The sequence below is a fragment of the Chiloscyllium plagiosum genome, unplaced genomic scaffold (assembly GCF_037043375.1).
Source record: "Chiloscyllium plagiosum isolate Xiang-an unplaced genomic scaffold, Cpla_swu_hap1 HiC_scaffold_37, whole genome shotgun sequence".
Taxonomy (NCBI): domain Eukaryota; kingdom Metazoa; phylum Chordata; class Chondrichthyes; order Orectolobiformes; family Hemiscylliidae; genus Chiloscyllium; species Chiloscyllium plagiosum.
Genome location: NW_028270175.1, coordinates 14,588,898 through 14,605,391, shown reverse-complemented (window position 1 = coordinate 14,605,391; position 16,494 = coordinate 14,588,898). Strand labels below are relative to the sequence as shown.

General features: G+C 39.6%; 1 protein-coding gene across 3 annotated transcripts in view; it reads left to right on the top strand.

Annotated features, from left to right (window-relative positions):
* The window catches only part of LOC122540385 (uncharacterized), a 435,023-nt gene that overhangs the window by 367,824 nt on the left and 50,705 nt on the right, over nt 1–16,494 (top strand). For all 3 annotated transcript variants that reach the window (XM_087980369.1, XM_043676046.2, XM_087980370.1), the window contains 4 exons: nt 1,301–1,429; nt 2,134–2,262; nt 5,352–5,486; nt 6,907–7,041. In XM_087980369.1, coding sequence (XP_087836495.1) covers nt 1,301–1,429; nt 2,134–2,262; nt 5,352–5,486; nt 6,907–7,041 — 528 coding nt within the window. The remainder of the gene's footprint in view (nt 1–1,300; nt 1,430–2,133; nt 2,263–5,351; nt 5,487–6,906; nt 7,042–16,494) is intronic.

Below are 16,494 nucleotides of genomic sequence, written 5' to 3'. Positions count from 1 at the left end.
TGGAAAGTTGGGTGGGTGGAACTTTGATTCTTCTGTTAGCTAATAATAACTCACTGAAATTGCGTTGATAACTGATAGTAATAACGGTAATATTCATACTCTCCTTATAACTAGTGATAATAAATGAACTCACTGATTATTACATGTACTTGGTAATAATAAAAGTAAAGCCTGGACATCATTGTAACTAATAGCAATCCCAAAATGACTAATCCAAGACTGAGCGTGTGCCTTTGAAGAAGTCTTGTTCACAGCAATGTGAAGTGGTAAGAATTGGAAATAAAACTGGGGCTGATTTGTTATGACTGTAGAAATTCTCTTATTAAAGTTATTTGTTTTTCTTCTGATCTGTGCTTCCTCATTTGTTTAGGGTTATGAGTCTGAACTTCTAAGATTGGAGAAGGTTCAAATGCCTCTTTTTATAAATGTAGTAGGATGCTGACACCTCTTGTCAATCCCTTTTTCCCAAATAACATGATGTTATTTTCTGCGATTGCACTGTGCAGGTGACTATGTGTCACAGAGCCAATCATAAACCTGGCATCCGTCTGTCAACTTACTTAAAAAGGAGTAGAACATGAAGGAGGGAGAGAATGTGAATAATAGAAAAATGGAAAATTTGCTATGTGAAGAATATGGATGAGATAAAGAGGAAAAAAAGTCTATTTAGCTCTCTCAGATAGATAAAGATTTGTCCCTCAGGACAATTATTTCAAAGAAGCCTGCAGTTCTCCCTGAGGTCTTGGCTAATATAACCCTCAGAGAGCATCATTGAAACAAATTATCGAATAATTATCATTTCTGTTTCCAAAATTACAACAGTGACAGAACTATTTCAGTACCTGTAATACACTTTGAGATGTTCTTAGGTGTGAAAGATGCTCTATAATTGCAAATATTTATTTCTTTTTCATATATTTTTTTCTTTAATTCCTATAAGATTGCAACAGTGCACCACTGGTGGTTGCAGTCTAGACTGTGTACTCAAGTCCTGAATTGGAACCCGAACCCATGTACTTACAATTCAGACCAGAGGGCTAGCAACTGAGCCAATAAGTCAACTGAGTCAATGTTATAAAGTGCCAACCAGATGTAACAGGCGCTTTTTAATATGGTGTTGGCACATTTATTATTGTTACTGATAGGCAATAAAAATGTTGGTCTTGCCGTTGATGCCCACATCCTGTGAATGAATAAAGCATTGTTTCCAGCCCTTTGTTTTTATGTTTCTCTCTGCCCAATTGTGCATATTGTTCTTGGTGAACAATTATTTGCTCTTTCTCTTCCTTTTTTTTTCCAGCCTGCCCAGAAGGAACATTTGGCAAAAATTGCAGCTTCCTGTGTAAGTGTAAGAATGGTGCAACATGCGATCCACTGACTGGAAAATGCCGCTGTCCTCCAGGAGTGGGTGGCGAGATGTGTGAGGATGGTACGCCAACTTGTATTTGATGAAATATTTTATTGTGATAAACATTCACCTCAATAGCAAAACAAACGATGAGGCCAGTGATGAAGTGCCACAGTGACTTTCTCTGGTGTTTAATCTCCTTGTAGCCTCAACAGAAACCTTAACGTCTTGCCAATTCAGGTTGAGCGTATTTCTTGAGGTTTTATCACAAGACCTCCTGTGTCAAACAATCCCAACTTTACTATCCTGTCATTGGCTCAGTTTTTAGGTATGCTTCCACCTCATAACCAATTGAAAAGTGTACAGTCTCTTTATTATCCAGTTGGACTATTCTTAACTGCCCATTGATTAGCCATTTTTCCTATTTTCAATATTTTGTATTTAATAAACAAAGTTGCTGAAATATATATTTTTAAAATGCCTCTTGTATTTAGTTCCTCTATGATTTTTCTCCTGGGTCACTTGGGGGCAGGAGATTAGTTTTCAGCTCTCGGAGAGGGTGAAATAATTCTGGAAATTCTATGGAGATATTGAGACAGAGAGAGAGAACCAGGCATGTTTGTAATTCTATCCTGATCATCTGCACTGCCATTCTCACCTCCAATCTGGATGATTTGTACACTTGCCTTCATTTCCCATACCTTCCATGTGTGGCTGACCATACTTATGTTAAAAGTTTGCCAAATTTTGGGTTGATTCCCAAGAGTGACTGTTTTCTTCTTTAGGGTGCCCCAAAGGACTATATGGAAAGACCTGCAACAAGAAATGCAATTGTGCCAACAATGGGCGTTGCCACCGTATCTATGGAGCCTGTCTCTGCGATCCTGGCCTCTATGGACGCTTCTGTCACTTACGTAAGTTGGGACAGCTTTGCTGATAACAACAAATAAAAATCATGTTCTCACTCAATTAATAATGGAACTATCTTGTGGCCTACGCCCTTGCAGGATGGCACTGCCAAAGCTCAATAATAGACAATATACTAACAACACACAATATAACTGGCAGTGTTATTGGTGAAAGATGCTGAGCAGGTATTGGGTACCCCTTACTGAAAACCTGTAGACTAGCTGAGGTGGAGACCATTATATCCAGGGAGCAGGGTTGGTCACAGGATGTAGGGGAATCTACAGGAAGATACTCATGTTGTAATAAGAAGTAAACGCGATTTGAATAAATGACAGACTGGCTCTATCTCATTTGAAATGTCTCATTTGTAAGCCACTTACCATTGGTGGTACAAACATGCTGTTGTTTGCTTGCAACAGCATGTGATGCTCAGTTTTGACATGCACAGTTCTGTAGACTTGCAACCACTGGTGTCCAAATTCAATTCAATCAAGACCTTTAAGTCCAGCTGGCAAATATGCTATCTCTGTCGGGTGGCAACGTCAGCTAAAACAATGCCCTTTCACTGCTGTGGCCTGGATTCAGATGCTTAGTAGAGCTTCCAATTCAGCCTTGTTCTGGAGCAATCACTTTGACTTCTCACACCTCATTACTTCATTTAGCATCAGACCAAACTGTCACTTACTCAGCAACAGCCAAATCTACTGGAGCCTAAATTGCAAATCAGTTTTGGTTGTGTCTAGTTTCTTTGGCACCTGGCAAGTATCCAGCCTTGTAAAGTGTGGTTTAGGTTGGCAGTTCTGTTGAGAGATTGAAACTGGTTCTTTGTTGGCTGGGCCTGGAGATCAAAGAATGTAACATTTATTGGACTTTGCTGAAGGCTGCTTTACTGAGGTGAATGTGGTTGCCAGCTGGTTTGGCAATGGTACAGAGCATCCCACACCAACAAGGGGCCTCTTGTACAGACAGTGATAAAGCAATTACATTTGAACAGTGACAACAAACAAATGATATTAAAATAAAATGTTGAGGTTTATTGTAGCATCAAAACTGCAAGGAGCAAAGAAAAATATTATTTTCCTGTGGAGCTTTTCATGACCTCAGGACTTCCCGGTGTTACAAGTGGAATACGTTTGAAACATGGGAACACAAGAACTGGGCACAGAATTAGATCATGTGGTCTTTTGAGTCTCTTTCACAATTCAGTATGATCTTGGCTGACCCTGAGCCATCTCCACTTCTCTGCCTTTACTTGCCATATCCTTTGATTCTCTGAGAGATCAAACATATGTCTGTCCCAGTCTTACATAAATTCAAAGATGGAGACTTCACAAACCTCTGGGGTAGGGTGTACCACAGATTCATAACCCTTTGAGTGAAGAAATGTCTCCTCAACTCAATCATAGAAATCAGACCGCTTGGCATCATGATAGCCCACAAACCCACAAACACCTTAAACCGTGATTAATGAATCTAAAGGATCCATTAGATACCACCAGCAAAACTAATGTCATTTATTTACTATGCAAGAATTGTAAAAAAAACTACATCGGACAAACTAGCAGGAAACTTGCCACCAGGATACATGAACACCAATTGACCACTAAAAGACATGACCCACAATCACTAGTTTCTATACAAACAGACAAAGAAGGACACCACTTTGACTGGGACAACACACACATCCTAGGACAGGCGAAACAAAGAAACACATGCAAATGCTTAGAGGCATGGCATTCTAATCAGAACTCCATCAATAAACACATCAATTTAGATCCTATCTGCCTTCCCTTGAAAAAATGAACCAGAAAAGACATCACCCATCTTAAGAAACCAAGACCTATAAAGAGAGAGGCGGGACATACCACCAGCGCTCCACCAGAAACTCTCACTGATGATGTTACCTAGTGTGGTGACAAAACATCTGAAAACAAATCTTCAAGCTCAGCGAGCTAACTTACATACTTACAGAATTCCTATAGTGTGGAAAGGGACCATTCAGCCAACTGAGTCTGCACTGACCCTCCTGCTCAGACCAATCCCTTCCATCTCCCTAACCCCACATTTATTGTGGGTAATCCATGGAGTATACACATCCCTACTCACTATGGGGCAATTTAACATGATCAATCCACCTAACCTGCACATCTTTGGACCGTGGGAGGAAACTGGAGCAACCGGTGGAAACCCACACAGACAGTTAGTCAAAGTTGGAATCAAACCTGAGTCCCTGGTGCTATGCCACTCTCACTGATCAGCCCCTTATCCTGAGATTGTGTCCCTGTGTTTTCAATTCTCTGGCCAGCAGGAACAATCTCTGTGTCAACCTATCAAGTTTAGAAGAATAATAGGCAATCTCATTCAAACATTCAAAGTTCTGAACTCCAGAGAATATCGAAATGTTATCACTGTTGTAATTTAGGAATTGTGATAACCGATGTATGCAGAGCAAGTTCTCACAAATTGCAAGAGATAATGATCAAAAAATCTGTTTTAGTGATATTGCTTGAAGAACATATATTGGCCAGAACATCAGGAAGAACTCCCATGTTCTTTTTTTGAAAACGTGCTGTAGGAACTTTTACAGTCACCTGTGAGGACAGAGATGACGTCAGTTTAACCACCCATCTGAAAGATGGCACCTCTGACAGTGCAGTACTCCCTCAGTATTACAATGGTGTGCTTCAGATTCTGGAAGGAAATCACATTGTCCCAACATTAGCACATTAGCATTTATTACTGATCCTTAGTTATTCAAAGTGCATTCATCGTCAATGACATTATGAAGGACTAGACTCTTATGAAGGCCATACTTTAAAGATTGTAGGCATCTTCCACTAAGGGCTATAGAGAACATGTAATCTGGAAGTTTTCCTGTTTTTTTTGATATGAGATTTACTGAAATTAAGTTCATCATTGGAATCTCAAATAACACTCATTTTTCTCTCTTATTTTACTGATTTGGATTTAAGCTTGTTGTAATTTAAGTTGTTTGTAACATTTTTACTTATGGTCTTCAAGAAGAACTCTGTGTCTTTTAGTTGTAATGTACAGTTGCTAACCATTTCTTTGTTCTCCTACTTTTCTGTATCAGCTTGTCCAAAGTGGACCTACGGGCCTGGCTGTTCGAATGTGTGTCGATGTGACCAACGCAACACACTGGAATGTAGCCGCAAGGACGGAAGCTGCATTTGCAAACCTGGTTATCATGGTAATACTTGCCAGAAAGGTGAGTGCCCAATCATGGAGAAGTTTAATTGAGAGTTTGAATGTTTAGCAAACATTCCCTGAAACACAACGGCCTCTGGGTTTCTAGGAAGAAGAAATGTTTGTCGAAACTGAGCTATCTCTCCACAAATCCAGATTTCTGGAATTGCTCTTCTAGAAGGGGTGGTGGAATCTGTGTTTGATTATGCCAGCAAATAGCTGCAGCTGACACAATGGGACAAATTGCCTCCTTTAGTGGTATAAATGTCCATGGTTGTAATTGTCAATTTAAAAATTGGGTTGTTGATAATACATAAATTCCTTTTGCTTTCTGTCAATTTACTGTGTTTCAAAAAGTACATATTTATACAAAGGAAGGAATGCATAGTGATATAGGAGCAGGAGTAGGCCATTCAGCCCCTTGAGCATGCTCCACCATTCTGAATCATGGCTAATCATCAACCTTAAAGCCTTATTCCCACAATGTCCTCATAACTTTTCACATCATCAGTCACTAGAAATCTCTCGGGCTCAGGCTTGAACATAGTTATTGATTGAGCTTCCACAACCCTCTGGAATGGAGAATTCCAAAGAGTCTGAGGGAAGAGGTTCCTCCTCATCTCAGTTCTAAAAGGCTTGCCTTTTATTTATGAACTGTCTTTCCTAGGCCCCACAGCCTGGGAATCATCCTTTCTTCTCTGCACAACCCTTTTGCAGCGATTTAAAAATCTGAAATTATATTGCATTATTGGTTGCATAAGAAAAATAGATGGCTGTTTGAAAATGTTTCGGGCAGAGCTCAAATGAACAGGAAGAAACCTTTGAGAATTTCAGAGCTGTTCTGTAATTCATTTGGATAATGGTTATTCTTTACCTCAACTCCATTTAACTGCTTTTGTACATATCCCTTTTAATCTTTACCCAATAAAAATCTGTGCATCACAGTCTAGACAGCTTCATTTGTCAGGCTGAGTGCTAGAGTTCTGCAGTTCCTTTTGCCAAGACATTCTTTCTGATTTTATTTCTGATGGGCCTTGTTCTTATTTTAAAGTTATGTAATCTCATGGTTTTTCTTCATATCTACTCTATTGATTCCCTTAATCATTTTAAATACTTCAAGTTGGATCATCCCTCAATGTAATTTAAGTGTATACAAGCCAAGTTTGTGTCTTCAGTAAAATTCAGCCAATAAATTCACCTTAGTATCTTCTTTATTGTTATAATTTTACAAGAATAATGAATAAGCATTTCATTAAAGCAACTGTGCATTAAAACCTTAAATACTGTAACCATCTTTTTTTTTTGCGGGAACATTTAGGAAAGGGTTGGATGTTTACCTGGATAATCATGGAAACGTAATCAGGTGAATATCTGATATTTTGGATCTATTAAAGATTTATCCCTCTCTTTATTTTTTTTTTCCCTTTCCTCTTGTCCAAAAGCCTGTGATCATGGCTATTATGGAATTGGATGCAACACCAAATGTAACTGCTCAGTCGGTGTTTCCTGTGACCATGTAACTGGCGATTGCGAGATTCTGTGTCCTAAGGGATATCGTGGAAGGAACTGCAGTCAAGGTACATTTAACTTTCCACATTTTCAAAATTTAAAAAAATGAGAAATATAGGTCAAGGTTCTTAACATCATCAAACTTGAAAGGATTAATGGGAATCAAACATCACAGAAAGAGGCATTTGGCTCAAAGTGACTGTGCTGGCTCTTTGAAACAGCATTCCAGTAGTCCCACATCCTTTCCCTCTCCCCCTGGTTTTGTAAGCTTTTCCTTTCCAAGTCTATATCCAATTCCCTTTGTAAAAGTTACTTCTGAACATGCTCCCACCATCCTTTCAGACAGGGCATTCCAGATTTTAATAGTCCATGCTTAAAGAAATTGCTTCTTCTTTTCTCTCTATTTCCTTCAGCAGTGGAAGATAACATGAGATGCAGGAAGTAGTGACTGGGTGACACTATGTTTGGGTTCTGAAAGCTTGCAGATGCAGGCACAAAAGATATTTTTGAGAAGCTGAAATGAGTTGAATTAAAGTAGGAGAGATGATGCAACAAGCCTTGATTCCTAGAACAAAGATGAAAAGAGCACAGAGGGTAGAGGAATTTGCAGTTTAGGGGACAAAGGATAGTTCAAAGGAATTATGATTATTTGTATATTAATGAAATTGCAAGAGGCAGAAAAGAATGCTGTGAAAACAGTTTGAAAACTCTCATAAACTCTCATACGAATAACTGTCAGGAATAAAGCAAATCCATAAAACAGCATTGAATCTGATCTGTCCTAAAGAGGCTGATGGAGGAAAAGGATACTGTCATATGACAACGGGACTGGTCACTCTGTACATATTCACACTTTCATCTCAAATAACAAATGTACTGAAATATATTGACATGTCAATGCACAGTAGGAGTGACGCTGTGTTGAAAAAATAAAGAGCTTGCAGGAGTATATATCGCTGTTCACCACCTCAGGATGTCACAACTAGGAAAAGTTCTTTTAAAGGGTAATTGTTACTGTTGTAATGTTGTAATCACAGCTGTCATTTTGTGTTCAGCAATCTCACAGCGATGAGATGATGACCAAATAATCTCCTTTGGGTATGGCAATTGGATGAATATTGGCCCAAAATATTGGGAGAGTTCTCCAATTTTGAGATCTTTCACATCCACCTGAGAGAGCTTGGTTTGGTGTCTCGTCTGAAAGGCACCTTTGGCAGTGCAGCACTCCATTAGCACTGCACTGAATTATCAACCTAGAGCGCATGTTCTGGACTTTGTAGTGAGTCTAAAGACTGTGACTTTCTGACTCAGAGGTGATCCGTAGCTGTACAGTTCCCAACAGATCAATGTTTGCTTGATGCAAGAGCCACAGAATCAAAACTTCAACACTGTAGCTCCCACTGGAGAATTGTGAATCACAGATTCACCCCTGTCATGCTGAGGGGAGTTCTTACTTCATTGGTGGGGAGCTATGGTCTGCAATAATCCAGACTACGTACCTGTTTTTGCCGTTGAGATTGATGCTGACAGTGGGTGTTGATTTCCCAAATGACTTTAAAATCTTGGAACCTTTGCATCAATCCTCAGCAGTGTGCAGTTAGTAATAAGATGGAAATGCTAATAGTAAGACTGTAAGTAAATTTGAGCTATAGATTTGTTAGTTTCCCTGGGCTGCACCATGTACAGATTGGAATCATTTGCCATTTTGCATGTCAGTATACTGACAGCACAGAGGGGCAATATCTCAAGTTAAAAATTGACAGAATAAGTCAAACAGGCATTACCTTCCTTCAATCACTGTTTTGCAGACAGCAGTGGAGAGGACAATGGAATTCAGTGTTTTCAACACCATGACACCATTGTCAGATACATAAGAAATTACAGCACGTCATCCTTTGACTTGAAGAGAGAAATATGGTTAGATTCAAATGGTCTGATTTCAATTCTCTGAAAGACTGCTTTGTTGTGTTTTTTATAAGGAGAAGGGAAATTCTGCTCAATATCTTCACCCTGATGATTAAATGTATGAAAGAAAGAACAAATTTCCATTTATATTGCATTTTTCACAACCACTGCATGTTTCAAAGTACTTCTGAGTGAATGAAGCACTTTTGGAAGTGGAGTCGTTGTTGCAATATAGGAAGCCTGGTAACTAATTTGCACATAGGAAAGAACTCAAAGATAACAGTGAGATAATGATTAGATTATTTGTTGTAGTATTGTTTGAGAGACAAGTATTGGACAGGAAAGCAGTGGAAACTACCTCTTCTCTCCTTTGAATTGTGCCATGGAATCTGAGAGAGCACATTGGCTTTGGTTCAATATTTCAATTGAAAGATAGTACCTTTGACAGTGTAGCTCTTGGTCAGTGCTAACTGGAGCGTCAGTCTAGGTAATATCTTCAATTCTGGAATGAACCTTGAATCCATAACTTTGTGACTCCGAGTTAAGTATGCTATCCACTGAGGCCAGGCTTGCACCATAGCAGAAGACAGGAAAGCTGGAGGGAAAAGATTGAACAACGAACTGCATTGGTATTAGGAGCTTTGGTGAAGCATTTGCATAAGCGACAATAGGGATACATATATGTGTTATCAAACTATGATTTTACAGCAGCACCATTTTTGTCACCTTGTATCTAAGTGCTTATATGACCAATGCTGTATCATAGGTACTGGTCTAATAATCCAAGTGTTCCAACTGCACCATTGCAGATTAAGAATTTTAATTCAATCTTTCACACAAAAAATTTGAAAGTAAATAAACCAATGCAAGTTGGACTGAAGCTCTTAAACTGTTGTAAAGAAGGTCACTGGTTCCTGTCATTCTTATCCAGTCTGGCTTATACGAATCAGGAGCAGGAATAGACTCTTCTTTCTTTGAACCTGCTCCATCATTTGATAAGTATCTATATGTGACTCCAGCCTCCTAGCTACATTGGTGACTATAACCAAGCTCTGAAATGCAAGCCCCTCAATTCTAACCGGAACACCTAGGGAGTTGCAATAAATACAATCTCGGAAGTGATGCCCACAAGTCGAGAGTTCATTTAAAAAGTGAACCATCTGTACACATAATGTACTGTACACACAAGACTTATGCATTTGTCTCTTATATGTAATGCATAGTCACCATGTTTTAAACTGTCCAAGTGGTTTTTAAGAAAGGAAAACAAGTCAATCAATTAATTTTTTTTGTCTGTTCATCTTTCGCCCAGAGATTTTACAACAGATTTAAATCTACAGGATCATGTTCCAATAATCCACTGTTTAATTTAACTTCAGTACACCATTACATGATAATCCACTTGGGAACTTGCATTAATTGTCAAGCCATTCTATTCCTGGGGTCACCATCAAAGTTAATGATTTAATCAAGATACCCAGTTTACCTGTCTGATGGATTCAGGTTAATAGAAAAAAACTGACCAGGTTCTGTAGTTCTGTTTTAAACAAAAACAGGCAACACTCAAAACAGCAGATCAGGTTTTACTTGCGAAGAAACAGAGTTAATGTTTCATCAGAAATGGTTATAAAAGGTTTTGAACAAGTGTTGGATGAGCCAGTAACAAAAGGCCATTTGTAATATGATAATAGACTAGAGGGATTGAATGACAGGAGAGTTAGTATTACAGGGACAATGGGAATGGTAGTGTTGTGAGAAAAGAAAGGTAAATGACAGATGTGCCTAGAGCAGGCTGTGCTGTTGTCTGAAAGCAGAAGTAAGAGAAATATGTCCCAAAACATGCAAAGAACAAGGAACAAAATGGTCATGGGGCATGCAGGACTTAGATTTTGAAACTGTTGAACTCCAGGTTGAGGCCAGAAAGATATAAAGTGTCAAAATGAAAGATGAAGTGGTATGCCTCAAACTTAAGCTTAAAGAAAGCTTCACTGGAATAGTCCAGCAGGTCCAGAGAAGAGATGCTAGCATGAGAGCAAGCTGAAGAATTAACACAACAGGCCATCCAAAGGTCAGGTCATGCTTGTGGACAGAATGGTCACCCTATCTGCATTTGGTTTCCCCAATGAGTGGATGTCACATTGTAGATTGCGAATATAGTATAATAGATTGAAAGAAAGACACATAAAACATGCTTCACCTGGAAGGAGTGTTGGAGGTTTTGGACAGTGAGAGAGACAAGGTAAAAGGGTAGGTATTACATCTCCTGCATTTATACGAAAGATACTGTGGGAGAGGGTCAGAGCATTGGGGGTGGTTGATGAGTGAATCAGGCTATCATGGAGGAAATAGTGTCTTTGGAATGTTGAAAGTGGAATAGTGGGGAAATCGTGGGTTGTGGTAACAGAGTTGATAAGGTTTTCCAATCAAATGTCAACTTATTTCCCAATTTCCACCTTTTTCTCAATTTAATATTGTCCATCTGTAACTCCTCCCTTCCATTTCTTGAGTTCTCTGTCTCCATTTCTTGCAAATATGCTATCAATGAATATTCAGTATAAGTGCATTGACTCCCATAACTATCACAACGATGCTGCCTCACACCCTACACCCTGTAAGGACTCTATTACATTCTCCCTGTTCCTCTGTCTTGATCACATGTCTGGCACATTTTCAACATTTCTGATCTCAGCTCTTCTCCTTGCCAGAGCCAAGATAGAGTTCTCTTTGTCCTCACCTTCCAGTGTACTGGCCTCCTTATTGAATGAGTCGTTTTTCATCATTTGGTGTCCCGGCCCAGCATTGAGCCCTCCTCCAACAGCACTGAGCAGTTTAGCTGATTGCTGAAAATCCTGGGTGGCTTTGCTGTACACAGTCTGTCTGTTGTGTTTGCCCACGCAACAGCAGTGTTTCGATTTCAAAAGTAATTCATGGGTTGCAAACTGCCTTGTGATGTCCTGAAGTTGTGAAAATGGTCTAAAGAATTAAAGTTTTTTTCTGTCTTTACCTGACCCTGAAGCCACTGGCTGTGCTTCATTCCCCAATGGATGTTCTTTAATTGATTGAGCACAAAGTTGTTCTGTTTGCCAAAGTACCTGCTTCATTTAAGTGAGTAGAATTTACAAGCCATGTCCCAATATAATCCTCTCAATTAATCTCCATTGAAATCCTTACCAATTAATTATTACCAGATGATTTTTTTTTTCAGTTTAGTTTAAATCCCTAACCTAGAATTACTTGATTGATTAAGGAATCGCTCACATTGTAACTTCTCAATAAGAACAAACTTGCATTTATATAGCACTTTTCACAACCTCAAGATGTCCCAAATTGTTCACAGCCAATGAAGTAGTTTTGAAATAAAGTCTCTACTGTAACATTCGAAAAACAGCTGCTGATTTTCACACTAGAGGTTCCCACAAGCAGCAATGGGACAACAACTACCAAATCTGTTTTAGTGATGTTGTTTGAGGGAAAAATGTTGGTTAGCACAAGTAGAGAATATAGCCCCTATTGTACCAAACTCCAAGTTTTGAAGCAGAAATGTAGAGACCACTTTACTCATGTTTGCTATACCTCAATACATTTAGAAACAGTATTTTGTCTCATTATGGATCCATGCTGTCACTAACCAGATTGTGTTCAGTGGATCATTGTAATGAGATCTGTGGACTGGAGCTCTCCCCTTTTGCATTGAAAAACCTCGATGAATAACCAAAAAGTGGCAGTTAAGTGTTATATTTAGTTTTAAAAATAAGTAGGTTTTATGAAAAATGTGAACAGTTAGTTCTGGTTTTGAGATCTTGAGAATAAGTGAGCTGAATGGCTTCTTGATCAAACATCAAGTCATAGAGATATACAACATGGAAACAGACCCTTCGGTCCAACCCGTCCATGCTGACCAGACAGCCCAACCCAATCTAGTCCCACCTGCCAGCACCCGGCCCATATCCCACCAAACCCTTCCTATTCATATATCCATCCAAATGCCTCTTAAATGTTGCAGTTGTACCAGCCTCCACCACTTCCTCTGGCAGCTCATTCCATATATGCACCACCCTCTGTGTGAAAAAGTTGCCCCCAGCTCCCTTTTATATCTCTCCCCTCTCACCCTAAACCTATGCCCTCTAGTTCTGGACTTGCCCAACCCAGGGAAAACACTTTGTCTATTTATCCTATCCATGCCCCTCGTAATTTTGTAAACCTCTATAAGGTCACCCCTTAGCCTCCGGCGCTCCAGGGAAAACAGCCCTAGCCTGTTCAGCCTCTTCCTATAGCTTAAATCCTCCAACCCTGGCAACATTCTTGTAAATCTTTTCTGAACCCTTTCAAGCTTCACAACATCTTTCCGATAGGAAGGAGACCAGAATTGCATGCAATATTCCAATGGTGGCCGAACCAATGTCCTGTACAGCTGCAACATGACCTCCCAACTCCTGTACTCAATACTCTGACCAATAAAGGAAAGCATACCAAACGCCTTCTTCACTGTCCTATCTGCCTGCGACTCCACTTTCAAGGAGCTATAAACCTGCACTCCAAGATCTCTTTGTTCAGAAACACTCCCTAGGACCTTACCATTAAGTGTATAAGTCCTGCTAAGATTTGCTTTCTCAAAATGCAGCACCTCGCATTTATCTGAATTAAATTCCATCTGCCACTTCTCAGCCCATTGGTCCATCTGATCACGATCCTGTTGTAACCTGAGGTAACCTTCTTTGCTGTCTACTACACCTCCAATTTTGGTGTCATCTGCAAACTTACTAACCATACCTCTTATGCTCACATCGAAATCATTTATATAATTGACAAAAAGTAGAGGACCCAACACCAATCCTTGTGGCACTCCGCTGGTCACAGGCCTCCAGTCTGAAAAACAACCCTCCACCACCACCCTCTGTCTTCTACGTTTGAGCCAGTTCTGTATCCAATTGGCTAGTTCTCCCTGTATTCCATAAGATCTAACCTTGCTAACCAATCTCCCATGGGGAACATTATTGAACTGAAGTCCATATAGATCACATCTACCACTCTGCCCTCATCAATCCTCTTAGTTACTTCTTCAAAAAACTTAATCAAGTTTGTGAGACATGATTTCCCACGTACAAAGCCATATTGACTATCCCTAATCAGTCCTTGCTTTTCCAAATACATGTACATCCTGTCCCTCAGGATTCCCTCCAACAACTTGCCCACCACCAACATCAGGCTCGATGGCCTATAGTTCCCTGGCTTGTCCTTACCACCCTTCTTAAACAGTGGCACCACATTAGCCAACCTCCAGTCTTCCAGCACCTCACCTGTGACTATCGATGATACAAATATCTTAGCAAGAGGCCCAGCAATCACTTTCTAAACTTCCCACAGAGTTCTAGGGTACACCTGATCAGGTCCTGGGGATTTATCCACCTTTATGCATTTCAAAACATCCAGCACTTCCTCCTCTATAATATGGGCATTTTTCAAGATGTCACCATCTATTTCCCTGCATTCTTCCATGCCCTTTTCCACAGTAAATACTGATGCAAAATACTCGTTAGTATCTCCCCCATTTTCTGCCGCTCCACACAAAGGCTGCCTTGCTGATCTTTGAGAGGCCCTATTCTCTCCCTAGTTACCCTTTTATCCTTAATGTATTTGTAAAAACCCTTTGGATTCTTCTTAATTCCATTTTCCAAAGCTATCTCATGTCCCCGTGTTGCCTTCCTGATTTCCCTCTTAAGTATACTCCTACTGCCTTTATACTCTTCTAAGGATTCACTCGATCTATCCTGTCTATACCTGATATATGCTTCAGCCCAGAGAATGCATTAATCATTATTTACTCTGATCCATGAGACGTAAGATTGAAAGGGCTTTGTCTTTAATTTAACCAGAGTCAAACTTAACTTTCAAACGGGCTTCATCATGACATGGCATTAAATGTGGATATCATCTTCCCTGAGCTGTCATCCCTAACTTTAACACATACAGAAGAAATAAATTTGTGATTCAAGTGTGTGCGTAAGTGTTCTAGGGGGTCAAAAGAATCAAGGGATAGACAGGAATGGGGATTGTAGTTTTCCAAACTTTTCAATTTCACACACTTGAGTTGTGTTGGTATTAATACACTTTTCCATCAACAAAATTGGAAATATTTAATCTGAGAATTTGTTTCCAACACACTGTGATCTTTTTGTTCTGACTGAGGTACAGGAAATAACAGGAATATTTTGTTGAAACATTTGGTTTGTGGGCCATCGAGAGGGTCTGGCAATGTTTAGAACCTTGTTAAACAAGCAAAGATAGACATCTGTCATCAATTAGGGAGGAGGAGAGTATAGGAAAGAATCTATGTAAAAGTGCTGAAAGAAAATGTGACCTCAAACTGAGTTGTGAAGCACGACTGCCCTGTGTCAGAAACATGGGGCAAAGTTGTAAGAGTTAGGGGTAGCAGAAGGACTGTGCCACCAGACCAGAGAAGCAGTGGAGGTGATTAAGCTCAGAGCTATGGAAGTAACACAATGAATATGAAATTATTCAACAGCAAAGAATTTTGGAACAGAACAGATATGATACCAATATAATGAATATGGGAATATGATTAGCATTAGAGATCTGAAATTAAGTGCATGATATGCATCTAACTATAGCATTTGGAGGTTAACAAATATCATACCATTGCAAAACATGTAGGGTAGGAAAATAAGATTAAGATACACAATATGGGATACCTGTTATGAAATATAAGATATGGAGAAGAAAGCGACATTAGGGATAAAGATTATGGGACCCTAATGCACATGAAACTGGCATAAGAAATTTAGGATTAAGATAGCAAGTTCAATTGGGATTCAGTGTTCACTGTAATTAGAATTTGAGGGACTACATTTCTTTCACTCAGCTATTAAAATACCCACAACTAAAACACATGGCATATTGTGACCAGCAATACACCAGCAGTTCAACAACAACATATTTATATGGCACCCTTAATTTGGGCAAACATGCTAGGCTGCATCACAGAGATGTGAGGGAAAGAGAGGATGTCTAGCCTAAGGATTCCCTGATCTCCTGCCATAATTGTATGACATTATATAGGTTTATAAAGTCATGAGGGACATGGATAGGGTGAATTGCCAAAATCTTTTTTCCCAGAGTAGAGGAGTCCAAAACTAGAGGGCATAGGTTTGAGGTGAGAGGGGAGAGATTTAAAAGGGCAACTTTTTTTGTGCAGAGGGTGGTGTGTGTCTGGAACACGCTGCCAGAGGAAGTGGTGGACGTGGGTACAATTACAATAGTTAAAAGGCATCTGGATGGGTATATGAATAGGAAGGGTTTAGAGGGGTAGGGGGCAAATGCTGGCAAATGGGACTAGATTAATTGAGGGTATCTGTTTGGTGTGGATGAGTTGGACTGAAGGGTCTGTTTCCACAATGTACATCTCTATGATTCTATGACTCTATAACTTCAACCGAAGATTCTCTGAATAAATGCGCTGTTGGTCATTTATGCTATTTCTCTGAGATTTCTGAAGATTTCTACTAAAGAGGGAGTACAGACTGTTGCGATGGGCATGAATAGCAAGTTTAGAGTAAAACATGGGTGATCTTACTTAGTTGGTAGTAGATTGTGATACT